This window comes from Paramormyrops kingsleyae, chromosome 3 (assembly GCF_048594095.1).
Source record: "Paramormyrops kingsleyae isolate MSU_618 chromosome 3, PKINGS_0.4, whole genome shotgun sequence".
NCBI lineage: Eukaryota > Metazoa > Chordata > Actinopteri > Osteoglossiformes > Mormyridae > Paramormyrops > Paramormyrops kingsleyae.
The window spans coordinates 31267086-31287413 of record NC_132799.1 but is presented as its reverse complement, the minus strand read 5'-3'; the positions used below and the strand labels follow the sequence as shown (position 1 = coordinate 31287413).

Below are 20328 nucleotides of genomic sequence, written 5' to 3'. Positions count from 1 at the left end.
CCAGACCACAACCAGTGTTTCAGTAATTCTGGGTTGGGCCCCTCCCCTGTCAGATAGGCTCCTCCCACATACTCCAGACCACAACCAGTGTTTCAGTAATACTGGGTTGGGCCCCTCCCCTGTCAGATAGGCTCCTCCCTCATACCCCAGACCACAACCAGTGTTTCAGTAATACTGGGTTGGGCCCCTCCCCTGTCAGATAGGCTCCTCCCACATACCCAGGCCACAACCAGTGTTTCAGTAATACTGGGTTGGGCCCCTCCCCTGTCAGATAGGCTCCTCCCACATGGCCAGGCCACAACCAGTGTTTCAGTAATACTGGGTTGGGCCCCTCCCCTGTCAGATAGGCTCCTCCCACATACCCCAGACCACAACCAGTGTTTCAGTAATTCTGGGTTGGGCCCCTCCCCTGTCAGATAGGCCCCTCCCCTGTCAGATAGGCTCCTCCCACATACCCCAGGCCACAACCGGTGTTTCAGTAATTCTGGGTTGGGCCCCTCCCCTGTCAGATAGGCTCCTCCCACATACCCCAGGCCACAACCGGTGTTTCAGTAATACTGGGTTGGGCCCCTCCCCTGTCAGATAGGCTCCTCCCACATACCCCAGGCCACAACCGGTGTTTCAGTAATTCTGGGTTGGGCCCCTCCCCTGTCAGATAGGCTCCTCCCACATATCCAGGCCGCAACCGGTGTTTCAGTAATACTGGGTTGGGCCCCTCCCCTGTCAGATAGGCTCCTCCCCTGTCAGATAGGCTCCTCCCATATACTACAAGCACATCCACTGCCCCTCTTAGCTTGACCACACCGTCAAATTCATATAAGGTTTGGAATAGGTCATGTGGTCCAGTTGTGTGTATGTTTAGGTGAGTGTCTGGTCTTTGGGCTGGGGCTGGCATCACTTACATATATGCAATTTTTTTGAGAGGATAATATTTCTAGGAGAATTTGTATGGTGATTTAAATGGTAATCTCTCATTCATCAGTCACTGCACTGACTGTATGTCTCACTCTCCCACAATCCCTCAGGCGTCTGCATAGGAAGCTCAAGCAATCACGTGGTGACGTTCGATGGGATAGCCTTGAAGCTCGAAGGGTTCTGCTCCTACAGTTTGCTCCGAGTCGACGGACCCGCTGGGGTGGAGGTTCTGCTGCACAATGGGCCCTGCCAGACCTCCCCGAACCAGATCTGCATGAAAACCATGGAGGTTAAGAGTGGAGACCTGGTTGTGTTGCTGAAGGATGATATGACGGTAGGCCTTGATTTTCGCATGTAGCCTTCAACCTGGCCAATCAGGGTTGTATACAGGGGCGGAGCCACAGGGGATTGGCCCTTGGACTGCCCCCTCCTCTCATTCAAATCATACCATTGGTTAATAAGAAGGTTGTAAGTTAGCTGCTTACAGCTGTGAAAATGGGTTGCTATAAGTCACTATTGATGTGTATGAAAATGTGTCTGTGAGGCTCAGACCTTCCAAAGACACTCATACTTATATATTTCCCTCCATTTTAGCGAAAATGCCTAATTTGAGAGATCAGTGAGCTTGGTTGAGATTGGTGCCTCTATGTGTGCCGCAGGTTACCGTCAATGGGCTCCCGGTTGCCGTTCCTCTGAGGACTCAGGGGGTGGAGGTGACTCAGTACGGGGCCGTGATGCACCAGCTGAGATTGGAGGCTCTGGACTATGTGGTAGCGTTCACGCCTCGAAGCAACGAGTTCACCATCCAGCTGAGTCCCACCACGTTGACCAACAATACCTATGGGCTTTGTGGTAAGTCTCTGTAGCAACCAGTCACAAGGGCTCCACTTTATTCTGTTTGTCTCTTTCTCAGGGACACACTGTACTTTGTCACAGATTTAATTTAGTTTTCTCATTATATTTGGTTTTCATAAAAAGGTCACCCATCTGCCAATACAGGGTAACAATGAGTGTGTATTCCAGACAGGGGTCACCCTGGAGGGGATGCCAGCCCATAATTGGACACACAATCATACATACAGTCACGCTATGGGCAATTTATAGAGAATGATTCACCTCACTGTGTGTTTTGGACTGTCGCAGCAAACCAGAATATCCAAAGAGGTTTCCTCTGCGGAAAACAGTAAGAATATGCATACTCCTCACACACACAGGGGTAAGATTCGAACCCACAACCCTGGAGGTATGTGGTGTTACCCACTGAGCCACCCAGGAAAATCAAGTACATTTCCTGGTGGTATGAACTGCAGAGATGAGAGCCTGATTTCCTATTTTTCCAAATGCAGTTCCGTAATCATCGTGCCACCTACTTGTCACTACAGGTCAGTGCGACCAGGATGAACAGAACGACCTAATTCTCCGTGACGGGACACTAACGGCAGACAGCACGGCATTCGTTCGGGAGTGGACCCTCCCCGGAGCTGACGGGACCCCTTGCCAGCCGCGCCGGAGCGAGCTGTGCACCCACCCCGCCACCAGCAGCTGCCAGGTCCTGCGTTCCGACACCTTCGCGGCCTGCCACGCCTCTGTGCCGCCTGTGCCCTTCCTGGAGCTGTGCCAGCAGAATGCCTGCCACGGTGACGAGGTGTGCGACCTGGTGTCGGCTTACGCCCGCCTCTGCCGCATGCAGGGCGTCTGCGTCGACTGGAGGAGCAGCGACTTCTGCCGTAAGAGAAATTCGCGTTTGCACACAGATTCGCGCCATGGTCTTGACATACGCCTCAGTGATCGAGCTGGGTGTGGCGGCAGTCTCAGAGGTGCTGGTCCAATCCACACGGACAGCCCTGAGGTTCTGAGTGCTGCGGCCATCTCTGGTGCTCTCATCAGACAAGCCAGTGTACTGTCAGATCCAACCTACCTGATATCCAGGACATCTGCCCAAATAGATGCCTCAAGAAGGACTGACCCATGCTCAAGGACCCCTGCCATCCCAATCACAAACTTTTCACTCTTGCCTTCAGGGAAACTAGTAATTCTTTCTACCCACAAGTAGCGCCGGTCAAAACACGTGTTCACCAGCCCTGCACGCAAGCAGCGACACTTATTAGGCTTTTAGTATGGACAGTTTCCACATTTTGACGTTTCTATTTGATTGAATGATTTAAGAAATATTTTTGCTATTTTACGATTACTATTTTACTTATTTTCTTTATATATTTCTGTTGCTTGCTATAGGGAGCTGTCAGAGAACCTCACTCCATTGCCTGCATCTAGGGCTTAGCTGTTGTGCATTTGACAAACAAACATTGGTTTGATTTGGGTCTCTGGGTGTCCCGCATCTTCCCAGCCATGCCCTGCCCCGGCACCATGGTATTCCAAAGCTGCCGCACCGGCTGTACGGAAGAGTGCCGCATCACCGGCGGTGACAGGACCCGCAATGGCTCCCTGTGCATGGATTCGCCCATGGAGGGCTGCTTCTGTCCCCCAGGACTGGTGCTGCACGAGGGGGTGTGCGCCAGTGCGGACGTATGCACTCAGTGCCTGGATTCGCGAGGACGGTCTCACCGGGTCAGTAAATAAGCCCGTGCTAACAGAAGCTTCAAGTTCTGCCATCAAACGGAAACAAAACAAAGGTTTTTCAAAGGACTTGAAAGTAACCAGCAGAGATTATCTAAAGATTAACTGAGCAATTGTTGGTGAATTGGCACACTCTTGTGGTTAGCTTTAGTAATGCAACAGGAATGCAATGAGCAATGCGGCTACGTAAAGCAAGCTGTTTTATATGTTCATTTCAGTTAAAAATTCACTTCAGAACAATAGCCAAAACCATTAGAAGGTTATATTCATTAAGTAACGAAGCAAGGCATATAGGAAGCTTCTGTCCTTGTCTGACTGGCTCTTTCTCTTCCTTTTCCAGTTCCTGGATACCTGGATTTCTCCTGATAACCCCTGTCAGATATGCATGTGTCTGTCCAACCAGCAGATAAACTGCACCGCTCAGCCCTGTAACCGCAAGACACGTAAGGACTCACCGGCTTATCTGTAATGTATACCTCAGCACTGCGGCTAAACACTCAAATTACTCAACAATTACCTCCCTTCGCTTCATGTGTACTACACACCAACAACATGACTAAAGACCCATCCCGCCCCTTGATCAATATTGTATACTGACAGTAAGTTACAGACCTATTCATTCACTTTAGAACCATGACAAAGCACAGGACTTCATCTCATTACTAGTGCTGTACCTGGACAGGAAGATTAAGGACCTGTCATACGCTTGTTGAGTCTGTTGACTACACAGCACCATCTGTGTGTTGGATCGTGTCCCTTAATCATCTGAGCACTGTTAAAGACCTGGGCGCTTATAGATACTGTGTGTGTGTGTGTGTGTGTGTGTGTGTGTGCTTGTTGAGTCTGTTGACTACACAGCACCATCTGTGTGTTGGATCATGTCCCTTAATCATCTGAGCACTGTTAAAGACCTGGGCGCTTATAGATACTGTGTGTGTGTGTGTATGTATATATATATATGCTCAGCAGACATGGGGGCCGGTTTTCCACAGCCCCTGTTTGTGGCCCCTGCGAGGTCCTGAGAGAAAAAAAGGAGTCGCACTGCTGTCCGGAGTATGAGTGCGGTATGTTCTCCAGATCTCCAAGTCCTCTGTCCTTCTCCGTCCACTCTGCTACCCTGTCTCTTCATCCTGGTCAATCGAATTGCTCTCTATGTCTCCACTCCGAATCCTGTGCCGGTCATTAACCTGGTCGCCCCATAATCTACCTGCAGTGTGTGATCTGGTCACCTGTGACCTCCCCCAAGTCCCCCACTGTGAAGATGGCTTGAGTGTGGTCCTCAGCAACCCTGGCGAATGCCGGCCCATCTACGATTGCGGTGAGTGCCTCCCCCCCACCGCACCCTAAGCTATGCACGCACACACGCGTCTCTGCTTTGTTACGGGCTTGTTTACTTACACATGTCCATGGAGTGGTTTTGGTGGCAAACAAAAGTGCGTGACACTGGCATGGATGTTGGGAAACTGTTTTATTTGTGAGGTATCAGGTTTACTGAAACCGGGAAGGATAAGAGGGCAGGCCTAACCAAAATGGAGAATGTGAACAAAAGGAAAACAAACAAACAACAAATGAAGATCAAAAACAAAAGAAAAGAACAGAAATGCGGATTGGCTCAGCCAGAGGCTAGGAAAAGCAAAAGGACAGGATGCAGCTGGAGGGTGGTTTCATGATCAGATTACCAGGAGTGGTGAAAGAGAGAGAAGGACAAACATGGGCGAATCACGAAACCGGGATTCAGTTAAATCCAAATGGCCCGGTGAAATGATGTCACCTCTCAAGGTGACTGAGCTGCCCAAATCTTGCAAGATGTCTGACAGTCTCTGGCTGTGTCTGAATTGAGGGGCGGCATCCTTCGAAGGACATTTTTCGTAGCCCTTGTAGGCCGCGTCCTTCAAAGGTGCACGCGATGATTCTTGGGATCTTGGCAAAACAATAACGCATTTCTAGGCTGCGTTTGAAGGAGCCTTTGAAAGGGGACACAGCCTTGTCACGCCGCCGTAACACATTTGGTGTTCAGATGCAGCCTTTCGAAGGATTCGGCCCCTGAATTCGGACACAGCCCCCGTCTCCCTTTTTTTCCAGCCTGTAAGAGGGAGGCATGTCCCCAGCAGGCTCCACCTGTCTGCCCCCCCCACCGTTTGCTGACCACGAAGCCCACGGAGTGCTGTGAGACCTACGGTTGCACCTGCAACTGCCGCAACTCCACCCGCACCTGTCCCCCAGGGTACATCACCTCCTCGGCCACCAACGACTGTGACTGCACCGAAGTCACCTGCCTCGCTGACAAGGTGACCCTGTCCCCTCTGTCCATCCATCCATCCCCATCACCAAAGCTGTCCCAAACATGACAGCCACTAACCTTTTCCTGTGTCCAGGTGTGTGTGGTGTCGGGGGTGGTATATCAGGTGGGTAATCACTGGGAGGAGTCCTGTAAGACGTGCCGCTGTACCGAACACCGTGATGGGGTCACTGGCCTGCACCTCGCAGAGTGTACAGACAAGGTCTGCAACCAGATCTGCCCGCTGGTAAGACACACCCCAGGACTTTCACCCCCCCACCCTTATCCAGTGTGTGACCTCCATCTCCAAGCACTTCTGCGGGTGACTGTCACCTCCCTCCTACTCTTTGACCCCAGGGCAGCAGCTACTCCCACAGGGAGGGTGAGTGCTGCGGAACATGCCGGAAGTCCAGCTGCCTGGAAGGAACCCGAGGGAGTCCCATGGGTGACATGGTCTCCGGTGGCCGCCTGCATATGGTAAGCTTCCCCACGTGACAATTTACCTGTAACGCCATGGCACTGCTGCTCCTGTAGCTCAACAAGTAGAGCGTCGTGCTAACGACGCAAAGGTCGTAGGTTCAGAATCCTGGGAGTGCACATTAATTGTAGCCCTTCCCTCTACTGTAAATTGCTTTGGATAAAGGTATCAGATAATTGAAGTGGTACAACTGGCATTTCTAGTGAAGGCCTATGTTGAGGAGCCTTCTTCATACCTTTGAGGAGGATACATACACAATCATACATAGTACGACATGCAGTGAAATGTATTTGCAGTGCCCGACCTGTTGAGAATAAAATAGAATACGAAAATAAAAATAGAAGCGAAGAATGAAATGTAGTAAAATAAAATGTACAGATATAAAATATAAACTGTAAGAATATAATATAGATATAGAACATAAAGAGAGTTAAGAATAAAAATAGCAATTAGCAGCAACAATGTCTGATTATTATTATTATTGGTGAATTGGCTCACCCAACCTGGATCACACCAGTGAATGATCCAGTTGTACAGATGTATAAAATCTTGTTTGTGACGGAGGGCGTGTCCAGTCAGTTGATGTCTCTGCACAGGTGGGGGAGACATGGCGCTCACCTTGGGACAGGTGCGTGATTAATGAGTGCGTCAAGGTCAACGACGAGGTGTTCATCTCGCGCGCCAATGTGTCCTGCCTTGAGATGGACATCCCCCACTGCCCACTGGGCACAGAGCTACGCTGCAGCACAGGCGAATGCTGCCCCTCCTGTCACTGCGGTACAAACACCCCCCCCCCCCCATCTCAGCTTCCTGTCCGCCATCTTGGTTCCAGTCCCAGCATTCACTTCCTGCCCCTCTCTCTGCTCCTCCTTAAACCTCCACATTCCTTCCTCTCTCACCTCATGGCTGAACGCAAAACACTCTTCAAGTAAAGTGTAATAAGTTTCTAATGAGCTTTAAGTCTTTTGCTATATTGGTTGTTCCTGAGAGCTGCATGCATATTAATTGCATCTTCATAGTGCCTAAGCAGTAACTTTGGATGAGAGGGTAGGTGAATAATTAAAATGGACCCTTTTTGTTTTTTATTCCAGTGCCTCAGGACGTGTGTGTGATGAATCACACCGTTATCGGGGTGAGAGACCTTCTCAGTACGCTTATCGAGTCCTTATACAGTCTCTGAGACTGATTAGTGCTAATTGCTGACTGGGTAATTTGATTCCTGCTAGGAAATCTTCCATAAAACAAGGAACAAACTGCAGTAGGTAAAAAAAATATGAACAACTACTTGTGGCTCGCAGCATCAGCCGGAGGCCAATTGCTCAGCAGGGCTGTCTGGGTCTCACTGTTTGATTGGACATGAAAACTCACACCCCCATGTCTGACCTGTATTTGAACCCATCTTAACCCCAGGCAGCTAATGTTAATGCTCAATCCTGTATGGTTTAAATACACCAAATTTTTCTATTCTGTTATCAGTAAAATAACCGACTTGATATAGATAAAAATCACATCATATTTTTCATTTTTGGCACGCTATTTGGGTGTTGGAGCTTTGTTCTAATCTTTGTTGTCGAGGGTCAAAACCCAGATCAAAGCCCAGACTACATGGTTATTTGTTCAGATCTCATAAAAGGGAACTGCAGTGATACATTTGAACAAAGCAACATAAAAAAATAAATATGCAATATAAAAGTGCAAAGTCATTCTAAATGCTGCCTTTAAGTGTGATATTACCCATGATGCATTGTGCAGGTTGGTGAGGAGGTCATGGTGGATCTGTGCACACGTTGTCAGTGCTCATCGGAACCAGGAGCTCTGAAGAAGTTCCACCTCTCTTGCAGGAAGATGACATGTTCATCTTGTCCTGAGGTTCCCCGCCAGACTTCCTGTTTCCACACCTCCATCATTATCATCATCATCTTCGTCGCCATCATCATCGTCATCATCATCATCATCAACTTCACTATAATGTTGTCATTTAGTTCAACCATTTCCAAAGGTGTGGACTGATCCCATCCTTACCATCCATGGTCACGTCAAAGTCTCTCTCCTCCTCATTCCTGTCATCATCTTCACCGTTCCCACCTCAGTTCTGGTTATAAATGCCAACTTCCCGCTCACATCTTCAGGGCTTCACCAAGGAGACAGTCCCCGACTCGTGCTGCGGTCGCTGTGTGGCCACATCCTGCACCGTCAAGCGCCTCAGTGGCATCACCATGAGCCTCAAGGTCAGGGTCCCTCCATGCGATTTTACCCCACGGGGGCAGGATGTCCCACACAGCACCAGGAACCTCCTGGCTCACACTGTGGACTTGGAGTGCAAAGACCTCCGAGTGACACTCTCTCTGCCTCTGTGCACATGTGCCCTAAAGCAGTGTTTCTCAACCCCGTCCTTGGGGACCCACCAAACAGTCCACATTTTTGCTCCCTCCCAGCTCCCAGCCAATCAAAAGCACCGAATACCAGGTACAGGTGTGCTGGAAGCAGGGAGGGTGCAAAAACATGCACTGTTTGGGGGTTCCCGAGGACTAGGTTGAGAAACAGTGCCTTAAAATGCTTCTTTATCGCAAGCCAAATAAACCGAAGTGTGTTAAATCGCACGCACTGGTCGGCACACCTCAGACATCTCGCCGGCAACGCAGTCGCACGTGTCCGCGCACCCGAGGCGGCATCTGTTGTGTTCTTTTTTTTTTTCTCCTTTTTTTTTTGCACGGCACCATCCTTGGAAGTGAGACCGTTCCTCCCCCGCCCACGTTCTTGGTGTGCGTCCCTGTCTCCAGGCCAACGAGACCTACGAAGACGGCTGCACCCTCTACTCCTGCCGCCAGAACCGCAACGGAGGGCTGGTCCTTGAGACGCAGATCACAAGATGCCCCGCTTTCGACCGGAGTCGCTGTCTGGAAGAGGGGGTACGGGCCACACTCCCTACCTCCACTGGGGGGGGGGGGGGTCGTATCCCAAACTGAGGCTGCCATACATTTCCTTGACAGTATATGAAAGAGAGTGGCTATCCCGGTACTCTTGGCCCTTGGGGGTGTGCTGCATTTTTAATGCGTTTAATTATTTCTTTGGCAGTAATTTCACATTCTGCAGCCCTTTTGCGGCCATCATTAGTTGCGCTCTGTTGTAAGGGGCTCCCGTCCCTGACACGCACTGCAAAGGCTGCAAATCATGCATCACTGATGCCGTTGCTCACGGGCAACATACATCCCATGCCCATCTCCCTGCCGAGTGGGAGGGAGCACATTTATGTAAGAAAGTGCAGTTTCTGTCACTCGTGCATGGAAACAAGCTGATCAGCTGTGGGTGGATATCTCTTCACCAGACTCGTTTTTTTTTTGTTTGTTTTTTTTCTTTTTTTTGGCCTTCCATGTTTAAACTGGCAGCACAGATGTGTTACCATGCGTTATAAAAAGCGCTCGCTGCTGCCGTTTCCACGGTGCCCATTCCCGCGGACTTGAGGCGGCGCCGTGTCTGTGCATGTCTGATTTCTATGTTTTTTCGCCCATCCCAGGGGAAAATCGGCAGGATTGGGGACACGTGCTGCGAGACGTGTGAGTAGGACTCCCCCCATCTGACACCCCTCCACTCTCCCCTGTGCGTTTACCTGCGACGGCTCTGGTTCTCGACACCGTTCTGTCCCAGAAGTGACCCTTTGACAAAGCAATGGGAGACGGGGGTGTAGGCTGGGATGCCCGCAAATGTATGCCTGCTCTCTGTGGGCCGATTGTGAGGTTGGGGGGGAGGGGGGTCTGTGTTATATTTAGAGACAGGCTACCCTACCCATTTTCTGGGGTGTGGGGGTTTAAATGAGCACTCTCTGTCCTCAGGCACAGAACCAGAATGCAGGAAAACCACTGGAGTCCTGAACTACATTAAAGTGGACAATTGTCTGTCTGAGGATCGCCTGCAGCTGCAGTACTGCGAGGTGCGAGTGCAGACGCGCAACACGAGACATAACAGACCTTCACTCTGCCCGCCATAAAAAAGAGACGTGCATACTGACCTATATGTTAAGAGTTATAACAAGAAGCAAATCTATGGGTGTTTTTAACGTGGGGAACAAAAGAAGGGCCGTAATTCATACAGAGGGGTCTACCTTATTAGCCAATGATATGTTTTGAATTGGTGAGTGACAAGGGAAGGGGCATTCTGGGGGCCAATCAGCTTTCAGCTGGGATTAGTGCACCTGTGGCCCCGCCCCTTTGTATCCCCATGCTAATCTTTAAAAATAATAAAATAAATGACTCGGTATAAGTTTTGAAATGGCTTCCTTTAACTTCTACGGTAATTAGCCAGAAGCTGTCTTGTCCTGACCTGTTACCAGTGGTTTCATTCCTTCCCTGCCCTCTCATCCTCTCCCTCTCTGTCCACCCTCCCACTTTGACCCAACTCTTCTGCAGGGCAAGTGCCAGAGCAAGTCGATGTTCTCGCTGGAGCGGGATGTGATGGAGAGGCAGTGCGTGTGCTGCTCCGCCCTGGCGACCGAGGCCCTCACCATCTCCCTGCACTGCCCCAACGGCACCGTGCTCCAGCACCGGGTTCTATCTGCCACCGCGTGTGACTGTGTGGCCCAGCGATGCCCAGACCACTGAGGAGACTGAAGAGGAGGGCCGGCAGATGGGGGAGAAGTAGCTAGCTAGCAGGCACCGCTAACATCTGACACTGTCGGTGTCCACTGGTCCACGCAGACATACAGATATAGTTATGGGACTATATTTATAATCCCATTCTGATTTATTCCACTGTACTTAATGCTTTGCCTTGCCATACTGAGAAAATATTCATTTCAAAACAAAACAGCTTCAAGCACATGGAACCACATACCACGTATTAGTCACACTTGTCAATACTGTAAACCAAAGGTAGCAAGTAGCGATGTGATTTTTGCTTGTAAATATTCCAAAGAGTAGGTATTGGGCTGGAAGATGCTTTTCTCTATTAAACCATGTTCTCATGGCACAGTTTATCCTTTTTTTGTCTCCACTTTCATTTCTTGATTACGGATGAGTCAAATGCACCCCACCAAACTTATTAAATTGCCGAACGATCCATCAGTATCCAATGGTCTTTTTACCGGTCGGTGGTATTTTTGTGCGACATGAACCGGTCCGTGGACATCATCAGTCTGGCAACCCCTACAGTATGGGACATTTTCAATAAAATACTCCCCTGTCCAGATTAATTGAAAAAAATAGTCGAGTCTATATGCAGTTAAGACGGACATCATAGTCACACCAATTCATATTCATCGCCTTGTGGTCTGGATTTAGGACTTGGTGGATTGATAAAAAAATGTATGGGAATAACCTAGAATGGGGGGGCAATCCATCACAGGGCGCACACACCAGTCATGCCTATGGGGGATTTGGTGGCTCCAATTAGCCTTAGCATGTTTTTGGACTATGGGGGGAAACCAGAGTATCTGAAAGACAGCTAGCTCTAACCCCACCCGAGCAGATCTGCCAGTCTGTGGGCACAGTGTCCATCCACTCAGCGTACTCTCTGCCCGGATGCCTGTGCAAACCACCAGGTCCCGGGCCACTGCATGCATGGCTGTGTGACAGTTTGTTTCAATTAATTTGCATAAGACCTTGTGTATTGATCTGCCTTGTATAAGAAAACAAAATTACAACGAGAGCTTTTCCCGTCATTGTATCGCCATAACATCGCCAGTGTGGTCTGTGTACTTAAAGGGCCAAGTCAAGGCAAGACTGGCTCAAGGGACGATAATGGCTTTCCCGATTACAAGATAGGCTTTTTAATATTTTATTCGAGGGGGGCGGATTTATTTACACACGGAAAGGTAACCGAAGATAGAGCGGAACAATGCAGCAGAGACGCGCTGGGTCGCGTATGTTTGTACTGGGGGTTGATTGTGGTTCAAAGGACTCAGTGCATCGCATTAGATTCAAAACAGCACGACGCTGCAGTTCACACTGAGGGAATGCGTTTAAGATCCATTAAATAAAAAAAAAATCTAGAAAGAGGAAATTCTTAAAAATATATCATCCTCTATATTTATAATACAACTGCTGTTTCAGGTTTATTATTTATTATTATTTTTCAGATAGGTTTCGCAGTATTATAATTTTAAACGGGGGTATAAGGGCCGGGGGCGGGGGAAATATTTAATTTGGCTTCATGCATCCCACCAAAAAATAGAACATGTAAATTGCTAAGTTGCCCTCCCCCCGCAATATCTCATACGATATCGATCATATTATTAAACTGTCGTCCACCAAAGTTTAAAATGAGTCAACAGGTGCATTAAGGGCAAGCACTGGAAATCTGGCCTGGCTGTAAACTCTCTAGCAAGCAGCCGCAGCCGCCCTTAAATTAAGCCCTACAGACTCCTTGAGCGGATTGCTCGTTGCGGCGGCTCTCCCACGTCCTCTCACCCGTATCTCCACTCAGCATGGCAGACAACAGAAGAGCCCCGGGCAATGGTAAGTGGGTCACCCTCTTTTGAGCAATTTTTGGAAGCTGGCCTTTTTTTACGCTGATCGCCTTCGGAAAATCTTTTTTTTAAATGTAATTGTGCCCCGGATAGAGCGAGTCGATTGCACTAAGTTGGGTAATCGGTAATCAGACGCCCTGCTCGTTTACAACTGTTGCGCCTCTCTTCAGAGTGAATTGTTTATTTATAGCATTTAAGCGCAACTTCAAAAGTGGAAGCCTTTTCTCACATATAACAAGTATTATTTCCTGTTTGTGTGTACACATACATATATAATACATATGAATATAACTGAATATATGAAAATAACACGTAAACATATACAATTAATCGTATTATCTTCTTTTAACACTAACATGTAACACTGTATTCTGTGTTGTTCACCTGGACAACTGAGGTCAAAGACATGACTTGCAAAGGACCTTAATTGTAGCTTGGCAAGAAGTTTATTATTTAGGTATGGGATCACTTACTGAGAGTTGTTTTTCTTTATGTGTTTTGGACGGCATTTTCCCGTAATATTATATACAAAAATATGGATTTTTGTTTAATACAAACCTCCGCATATGAAGCGAGCCGTCAAAATAAACTTTCCCGTAAACTGTGACGCAAAACACGACCTCTTATTCTATAGCAAAATATTGTGTTGATAAACTTAAGTGTGTGGTAATATGATCCGTGTAAATAAAGATTACTTTAATCGTCTGTGAATGTGACAGAATGGACTCTATCTGTCCATGGTGCTGAAACGAAGTGGGTGGAGAAGATTTGCTGACACATGGCCAGGCTAATGCAAAGGTTCACTCACAAAACCCAACCTTTTATCCAAAAGAAAACAAGAGGAAAAAAATAAATGCAATGCATGTTTTGTATTTTTTATAGAAACACAGCATGGAGCAGCGGTGGGAGTTAAAGTCACCACTGCCATAAGCGAGTCTTCCTCGATCCATAGCGACCGATTCTTTGGCATTCCAAGAGAAATCTCCGGGCTGGATTTCGACACGGTCACCGGAGTGTTCGACCTTCCAGACTACATTGAGGAACAATCCGAATCAGTGAGTACACAGAAACTGAAGCGAAGTTCCTGATGATCATCTGGCCTTACATTTTTATGCATGTACCTTCGTGTTTTTGCCAAACTTAACTAAAAGAAAACGCACGGTTCTCGTCTCCATGCAAAATGGATATTTTAAACAAATGCAAAAAAGACAAATGTTAAGTATACTTCATTTGATGTGTTAATATAGCTTCACTGCCATGCCTGAGAATAAAATTGTTATGTCATTTAAAAATATACTGCACAGCTAATTTTAGCCAGTTGGGAGAGAGAATGGGCTCATTGATGAAGTGTTGCAGTACTCATTATGCTCCGTGCGTATTCCATCTGATCTACAATATTCAGATGCCATTTTGTTCGATTTGGCCAGTGTTTTACACCGGACTAATGTGTCTAAAGTGATCCACCTTTAAGACCTGCTTAAATTGCACAGGTGCTTCTTTGTTCTCCGAATTAGACAATGACGAATCACGAGCGAAGTTTCTATGGCGATCCTTTGTTGCGCTCGCGCCAAGGAGCCCAGTCAGCGGAGCGCAGCGCCAAAATCGGGCGAGCAGATGGGTTTCATGCATTGTAGAGGGGATAAAGCATCAGTTGATTGAGATATGGATTGTTCTCACTCTTTGGGTGGATGCAGTACGGACGTGCACTGACTGCGCCCGTCAGTGCTTGCGCAGCGGGCGAATAACGTCTTTATTATTATTTTCCTTTTTTGTTTTAAAGAGCAGTAACATGCCGCATGCGAGAAGCGAAGACAAAATGCGAGTAAGTACCCTGTGCTTTGGAATTAAGTAACAGTTATTCGTGCGATGTCATAAACACTGATGTAAGAGGTTTTGTATTTGCGTGACTGAGGCATCTTTCAAGTTACAGGATATTTGTGAAACTTAATCTATCACGCATGAAGCGCACTTTGAATTTCAGAAGCGGAAACTTTGTTAGTTCATTTTGGAACCAGAACACTTTGAACACTTTTTCTCCCTGCCGCCCCATTTTAAACCCCGAAAGTTGCAGCTTACTTTATAACAAAATGTGTTAATTGCTAAATAAATAGCCCGCTTTATTGTTGCGTGTTTCTTCCCGCAGGGGGCCAACACAGTGGAATCTCTACAGGAGACGAGGAACGGTCTGTACTTCAACGATGGGAAGAGGAAAGTGGATTACGTCCTCGTGTACCATTACCGGAGACGGTCGTCCGTCCGCGGCTCCCCGGGTCAGCACCGATTATCCATCATATCTAACGGCAGTTTTCCCGTCTCTGCCGGCAAGAAGGATGCGCAGAAAGTGAAGACGGAGCCTGAGGTGGCGGTGGAGTTTGGAGCGGTGGACCACGCAGAAGAGGAGAAAGTCATGATCCGGGAGGAGTTTGAAGCAAACCTGATAGATGCTGGCCTCGAGATTGAACGGGACAAAGAAGTAAGTAAAACCTTTGGGTTGATCCAAGTGCAGGAACCGTCAGTCACTCACAGGTCTTGTCCGCGCAAGTGGCAGGATTTTGCGCGTGCTCCTTCTTTGCTGTGAACTACTGGTCAGGGTTGTCCTTTTTGGCAGGGTTACCAGTAGAGTCTGTGCTGGTAATAGGCAGTTTCCCAGATTCACTTTCCCAGTGGTAGTCTTGTAATTTCACAACTACATGGCATCTTTGCCTTATGGGAACATTTTTAGAACTCAGGTCTCTTTTTCCGTAGTTTTACTGCTTGACCTGATTTTTCGAGCGTCCAACCTTAATATTCTGCATGCCAATAGAATAGCCCTCTTGGCTGATGATCGCTACATAATTGCCTTATCGACAATTTATACACTAATGTTACAAGTTGCTTGCAAAGACTTGCTTATACTCTATTTTGTGACTTAGTAGAATTGTAATCTGCTAAATAAACCAGTTGGAAATGTAAAATTGTAATCTAGCCACGGATGTCCAGTAAGATAAAGAGTTTATGTGTTGTGAAGGAAAATGCATGCATGCTTTTGGATTAACTCCTGTAATACGAATGGCAGTGAAGCAGTATTTGTGTTTTTCATTGCAGACATTTTTTGAATGGCTAAATATTTCTCAGTATTGGTTGAAGGGATTATTTGTTGTTCCACAGCAGTAGCATGTCACAGAGTAGTATATTCCAGAGGGGGTGTGCGGTGCAGTGCAGGGGAGACATCGCTAAGGTTCCAGACATATCTGCATCCAGTGGTGCATTTTAGGCTGATGGTCAGCAGGCGCAACCAAGAATCTCATGGCCGAGGTCCTGTTTACATGTTAACTGAAACTGGACAGCACATATATGACTGTAGCCACGCTAATGGAAAAAGGGAAGGTTTTTGGGTGTTTGACTAAATAAAGCGTGGCTACACACCAATCATAACAAAGCACAAACTTGTGTTCAGCAGTAAAGCATCATAAACAAAGATGGCCGAAGATCAAGGGACATGAGATTGAATTATCCCCCCCCCCCCCCCAGAGAACTAGCATAATGGGAATCACACTAACTAGAAGTCCTGGGTGGACAGTTGTTGTTTTTTGTGCCAGACGTACTGAGGAGGTACTGAGGAGGTGCTGATGAGGTACTGAGGAGGTGCTGAGGAGGTACTGAGGAGGTACTGAGGGCACAAGATGACGGCTCTGTTCATAAATGGCGCTACTGAGACGCTGCTTCCCTTTATATTCCGGGATTAACGCGCTTAGGTTAGGTGCACAGGGCTCTACACCACTGTTTCTCAACTGTTGGGTTGAGACCCAAAAGTGGGTCACAGGATAATTTTTATTGTGATGCGAAGCATGTGGTTAAAACCAAAAAAAATGCGAACAAAAAAAGTTTTTGTTTTTTTATATATTATTATAATTTTAACAATAATTATCTTAAATAGTGCGTGATGGCAACTGTTACTGAATTACGCTCAATAGTCTATTACGGCACAATTTTTCTGTAAAATAAATTTGGTTCAAAATTTTTTAAAATTGGGTCATGACCAAGTTAGAATGAGGGTCCTTAGGCTAAACCGCTGTTATAGACTGTTGACCCCCCCCCCACTGATATTTAGGAAATCAGTAAGCTTCCTGAGTTTGCGGACATCCTTTGAGTGGTCTCAGCGCATGTATATGTAGACCCCTGGATTCCCAGTTGGTCCATGGCTCTGAAGTGTCACCAGGAGGCCGGTGTCTGGTGACATGGAAGCGTGGTCCGCTCAATTATTCACCAGCACGTGAAGTTTGATTGAAGAGGACTGCGGCGTGTGCGTGGACTGCGAGCAGCATGCGCGTCCCTCAGCTGCCTCCGTCCGTCACTTGAGCCGCGGCGGGCGATCGCTCTGGGCTTGTTTGACCCACCGTGGGTTGAAGTTCATGGCCGATTGAACTACGGGGTCAACCCAAGAGGCAGGGATCAATTTAAAGATCTGCATTAATGGGTGCCGGATGCCTGAGAATCAATGAATGGATCGACGCTAATGAAACAACTGGGTCTGGGTACAGAAAGGGGTTTTTGTGTAGAGCGCTAGCACACACACTCTCAGATAAAGGGTGAAAATTTGTACCCTTGTTTGTCACTGGGGCTGTACCCTCCAGGGTCTGCGAATTGTACTCTTAGCTGTAGGTACTTGTACCTTTTAAGTTAAAGAAATGGACTATGATGAACATCCCAAAGGTACAAACAGCATTAATATACCCTTAATGGTAAAGAAATGTTCCTCACGGTTCATTTCTGTACCTTAAAAGGAACAAGTATAATTGGCAGACCCTTGAGGGTACAGCCCCAGTGACAAACAAAGGTACAAATTTTCACCCTTTTTTTGAAAGTGTGTGTGGATTGGATGCCTTCGTGAACGAGGCATGGAGTAGATGTGTTTATGTCCAGCATGTCTGCATTATGAGAGTAATATCAAAAACAATGCTGTTGGTGTTTTGATAAAAAGATAAAGTGTTATGACTGTGTTATGTTTAGGCCAATAAATGAGTATGTTCTCCAGATCGGAGGTTTGGAAGGGGTCAAGACAAATATTTGCTCTGCTAAAGACAAGACTTTGCGTCATGATGATTAAGCACTACAGACCCCTCTCTTTCCTCCACTTCCTTGCAGTTAATTATCTAAAATGTCAGGAGCAGGATTCATCACAGCAGGTGATGTCACTTCCTCTTTTGGGTCTTTGGGAGAGCCTGAAAGGTCACCTCTGCTCAGTTTCCCCATCTCCATCTCCACCTCAGGCAGGTCTAGCATCGACCTAATTGGCTACCCCTGCTGATATCAAAATGCTAATTGGAATATTTTATCCTAATTAACCTTCCAGAAGCCACTTTTTGCCGTCCTTCGTATTGGACTGGAAAGAAGCGTTATGGTTTGATTTGCCCAATGCATAAACGCACCACTTGCTGTCGAAATGCTTGAGTGCGTGCAGGAACTCTGCGTCTTTTGCAATTTGGAGTGTTTGACTTGCTCCTCCGCTTATTCGCAGCACAAGGTCCAAGGAGTTGGGTTCATTCGACTCCACGCCCCCTGGCAGGTGCTGAGCCGGGAGGCTGAGTTTCTGAAGATTAAGCTGCCCACAAAGACGGTGAGAGCTCTTCCACATTTATCATGAACTTCTGATGCATCATGGCAACGAACACGTACTGCCTTCTCCGTACAACGCCTGTCCTTTGAGGATGTGAACGGGGAGTTATTGTGCAACTAATAAACTACAACTAACCTAATCCTTTTTCAACTTTTATTCTAAAACCAATGCTTTTTCTTGGGCTCCTTTAGAGCTATGAGCTAAAGGAAGGAAGTGGGATTTCTGGGAAAATGGATGCATTTTGGCGCAGGCTCAACCAGCCATTCCAGCCCAAAGTGCCCCATGGAATGGGCCAGAGTCGCACCAAGTTCCTCTCACACTCCTTCTCCCGGGACAAGCTACACCTGTGAGTATCTCCAACGTGGCTCGGTACAGGACTTAGTGCTCTGGGTCCTGAGGGCCACAGCCGTCTTTGAGAATGCCTGACGTTTCTGTCGATAAACATGGTGTGGGATTTTGTCAGCCCCAAGTAATGACAAATTACTTTTGAAAGTCACGGGGTGCTTCGCTGATTTGAAGAAAAACATCCAATGTAACAAAGACGATGGACGTCTCTTGGTTCATCACAGGAGTCAGCCTCGTCGTTTCATAGGAGACCAGCCTCTACTTGACAGAAAGTTTTTAGCGATGAATTGGAGAGTAAAATTAGGCCAAAATGGCCTCTTCAGTTGTGCAGCTTATTAATTCTTTAGAGGAGAGGTGGAGCTGAATGCCATCTCTCCAGCAGAAATGAGCAGAGCCTTCCACAGTCTGGTAAGGCCAGAGGCAGGCCAACCCTTCTCATCGCTCGGGGGGGGATTCATTCATGTCCATGTGTGTCCAATGACTTGGGTTAGAATGCTATTGTTCCTTGTAAACAGCTCGCTTTGAAGGGTCTGGGGCTCATGGTGACATGCTGATTGTGACACCATTTAAAATGGCCACCTTCCTTCATTTTTCCCTTTCACTTTGGGTAGGTACAACATCAAGCAGAAGGACACGTTTTTTGACAATACGACACGCAGTCGAATAGTAAGTTCCTGTATAGTCGTGTCATTTCATTCACCTAATCCTCATCCTAATGTTCTGTGTGTAATTATGGAATATATTGGTTACTGGTGGTACTGTCACTGCGGACAAAAGCGTTTGCTAAATAAAGAAATGTGAATGGTAGTGATATGTCTTTTATTCTGTGAACTGGAGCCCTTTGTAACAGTATCTGCAACCTCACATGGCTGCACAGTGCTGGATAGTTTTTCTCATGTTAGCTTGCTATGTTTCAGACGGGGGAGTGTGGTAATATGTGTCGCCAGACATCTCTCACGGGGGAGGGGGGTCTCTGCCCACTTTTAAGGAAGTGCTCTCATGAGCTTGTCCCCCCCCCATTCCCAGGTTTACGAGATCCTGAGGCGTACTTCCTGTGTGCGGGCATGCCAGTCTGTGGGTAAGCACTGAACTCGTACTTCTCCAAGGAACTCCCTGGAATCCCGAGTGGGGGGAGGGGGGGGGGACAGGAAAGGGGTGGGGGGAGTGGGTTGGGAGGACCGGGTGGTCTGACAGCCTCCACCATATGGCACCTTGGACGGCACCGTGAAGTGGAAGAATCGCCAGCAGGGTGGCGGTATGGGAGGAAGCCTTTGCTGAACGTGGGTTTAATGTGCGTATCCACCCCCCCCGCCCAGCTACCCCACACATTCCCACATGCGGCAGGGTTTAACACCCAGTCAGCCTTGAAGGACGTGTCCCCCTCCTTACCTTATGTCTGTGTGTGCCGGGTCCATATGGCGACGGAGCGGCCCTGCCGCGTGTCAGCGGCGAGCAAGCACCTCCTCCCCCCTCCCCCAGGGGCACGGACGGGTGTCGCTGAGCTCAGCGCCAGTGTGGGAAAGCCGGCTCAGCTCAAGGACAAGACTGTGCAGCACGTGGGATTCGGGAAGGGAAACACCCTGCCTTTATACGTGGTATTTCCTGTTTTCAGGGGGAAGGGTGAACCACGTGTCCAAAACAGGGGTGTTTCTTCTGGGAATGAAAGACCAAACAAAACA

The 20328-nt window shown here is 47.8% G+C and overlaps 2 protein-coding genes across 2 annotated transcripts in view; both read left to right on the top strand.

Moving 5' to 3' along the window:
- The window catches only part of vwf (von Willebrand factor), a 33011-nt gene extending 21789 nt beyond the window's left edge, over window positions 1-11222 (top strand). The window contains exons 35-52 of the mRNA XM_023800133.2: window positions 1026-1249; window positions 1575-1767; window positions 2298-2642; window positions 3263-3483; window positions 3833-3935; window positions 4485-4556; window positions 4706-4810; window positions 5575-5780; window positions 5868-6017; window positions 6128-6247; window positions 6845-7025; window positions 7340-7380; window positions 8001-8117; window positions 8378-8476; window positions 9029-9157; window positions 9763-9802; window positions 10079-10176; window positions 10652-11222. Coding sequence (XP_023655901.2) covers window positions 1026-1249; window positions 1575-1767; window positions 2298-2642; window positions 3263-3483; window positions 3833-3935; window positions 4485-4556; window positions 4706-4810; window positions 5575-5780; window positions 5868-6017; window positions 6128-6247; window positions 6845-7025; window positions 7340-7380; window positions 8001-8117; window positions 8378-8476; window positions 9029-9157; window positions 9763-9802; window positions 10079-10176; window positions 10652-10843 — 2636 coding nt within the window. The 3' untranslated portion in view covers window positions 10844-11222. The remainder of the gene's footprint in view (window positions 1-1025; window positions 1250-1574; window positions 1768-2297; window positions 2643-3262; window positions 3484-3832; window positions 3936-4484; window positions 4557-4705; window positions 4811-5574; window positions 5781-5867; window positions 6018-6127; window positions 6248-6844; window positions 7026-7339; window positions 7381-8000; window positions 8118-8377; window positions 8477-9028; window positions 9158-9762; window positions 9803-10078; window positions 10177-10651) is intronic.
- A 1378-nt stretch (window positions 11223-12600) lies between these two features.
- ano2b (anoctamin 2b) overlaps window positions 12601-20328 on the top strand; it is a 43837-nt gene continuing 36109 nt past the window's right edge. The window contains exons 1-8 of the mRNA XM_072710143.1: window positions 12601-12697; window positions 13591-13763; window positions 14489-14530; window positions 14852-15181; window positions 18206-18304; window positions 18496-18650; window positions 19261-19315; window positions 19676-19727. Coding sequence (XP_072566244.1) covers window positions 12667-12697; window positions 13591-13763; window positions 14489-14530; window positions 14852-15181; window positions 18206-18304; window positions 18496-18650; window positions 19261-19315; window positions 19676-19727 — 937 coding nt within the window. The 5' untranslated portion in view covers window positions 12601-12666. The remainder of the gene's footprint in view (window positions 12698-13590; window positions 13764-14488; window positions 14531-14851; window positions 15182-18205; window positions 18305-18495; window positions 18651-19260; window positions 19316-19675; window positions 19728-20328) is intronic.